Source organism: Etheostoma spectabile, chromosome 2 (genome assembly GCF_008692095.1).
Source record: "Etheostoma spectabile isolate EspeVRDwgs_2016 chromosome 2, UIUC_Espe_1.0, whole genome shotgun sequence".
Classification (NCBI taxonomy): Eukaryota; Metazoa; Chordata; class Actinopteri; order Perciformes; family Percidae; genus Etheostoma; species Etheostoma spectabile.
The window spans coordinates 7,003,715-7,005,130 of NC_045734.1; the positions used below are offsets into that span (position 1 = coordinate 7,003,715).

The following is a 1,416-nucleotide window of genomic DNA, read 5'->3' on the forward strand; positions in this document are numbered from 1 at the left end:
GTTTTATTTTGTTTCTGTGCTCGACTTCCGGTCACACACTATTTGCAGTGTGCTGAATTGCTGCGGAGCGCTCTGGCCTCCGGCAAAAATAGAAGCTCTGTGTATCCGCTCCGGAGGGCCGCCGGTCCGCAGTCAGTAAAATCACACACATTGACCTTAATGGAAACCTAATGACTCCATCGTCGTTCGGAGCAGACCCACAGCCGTTCTGCACCTGGTGGACATTGAGGGTCAGGTATAACAGGTTTGAACTGTGAGTGTGTGTGTGTTACCTCTGAGAGGGAAGTGCTGCTGCTGCTCTCTGTCCAGGTAGGAGGTGGTGGTGATCAGACCGGTGTAAGGGTTGATGCTGAAGAGCTCGTAGCCAGGGCCGGGCAACAGACTGTACCACACCCCGGCATTCTCCTCTGGGGGGGGGGGAAACACACAAGGTTACTGTATGTTTCACACGCTCTTCAGAACTGTGAACACTGTTACATACCTCAAAACAAATACTCATTTCATGGAATGTGAGGAAAACAACTAAAATAAGCAGGAAAACCCCAAAAAACACGACCTCTTTTTCCAGGCGTATGTTACCTCGGCCTTATCTGTAGAATTGCTGTATATTTTTTATATATAATTCTGTATAGAAATCTTTTTTTAATTTGAATGTAAAGTAAAAGCTTTATCTTATTCCACATACCCTTCCAGGGTGATTAGAAATCTATTTTGCCTTTGTAAGAAATAAGACATGAAAAGCCGTCAATATCCCCATTTCATCCATTAGCTTTTTTACTATAATTTTCAACAAATTTAAAGTTTTTCTGTCAATCATAGCATTCATCATATCAATCCGTAGTTTAGCACCTCATTAGGTGAGTTCATGTTTATGACTGCTTCCACATCAGACGGGCCTTATCTGATTCCTAATTGAAAACAGAACAATGGGGTAGACATTGTGTAAATCACACGTCTTGCGTCACCATAAATAAAAAACACCTTAGTCTGGCAGCCGTTTTTTTCAACTTGGACCCTATATTCCTATGTTTTTGTGTCTAAGTGACAGATGGGAACAACACCCTATGACATTGGTCCAGTATTAAGCGAGATCGCTGCAGTCGGCAGCGGTGAATGTAAGTTAACAGGGCAATTGTCCAGTTTGTATTTATGTTCAAAAAAGGGCTGGTTTTGCCACTGACAGGCTCAGATTCTTCTTCTAAGTGTCAGACATAGTTATGAAAAGCCATTTTGGGTCGTCTTTCCACTTTTCCAACCATCCCAACTTGAGTTTTGAATAAAATAAGCACATAGTTTACAGATTTAGATGTCAAAATATGTTGGCTCTATACATGCTGAAAGTATTGATTTTTTAAAATGGAGTCTAGCGACCTCAGAGCTGTTTCTGGTTAAACAGAAAGGTCTTAAGAGGTTTTA

At 41.7% G+C, this 1,416-nt stretch overlaps 1 protein-coding gene across 1 annotated transcript in view; it reads right to left on the minus strand.

Moving 5' to 3' along the window:
- Positions 1 to 1,416, minus strand: part of dchs2 (dachsous cadherin-related 2) — a 44,158-nt gene that overhangs the window by 19,597 nt on the left and 23,145 nt on the right. Inside the window, exon 11 of the mRNA XM_032529843.1 lies at positions 273 to 407. Coding sequence (XP_032385734.1) covers positions 273 to 407 — 135 coding nt within the window. The remainder of the gene's footprint in view (positions 1 to 272; positions 408 to 1,416) is intronic.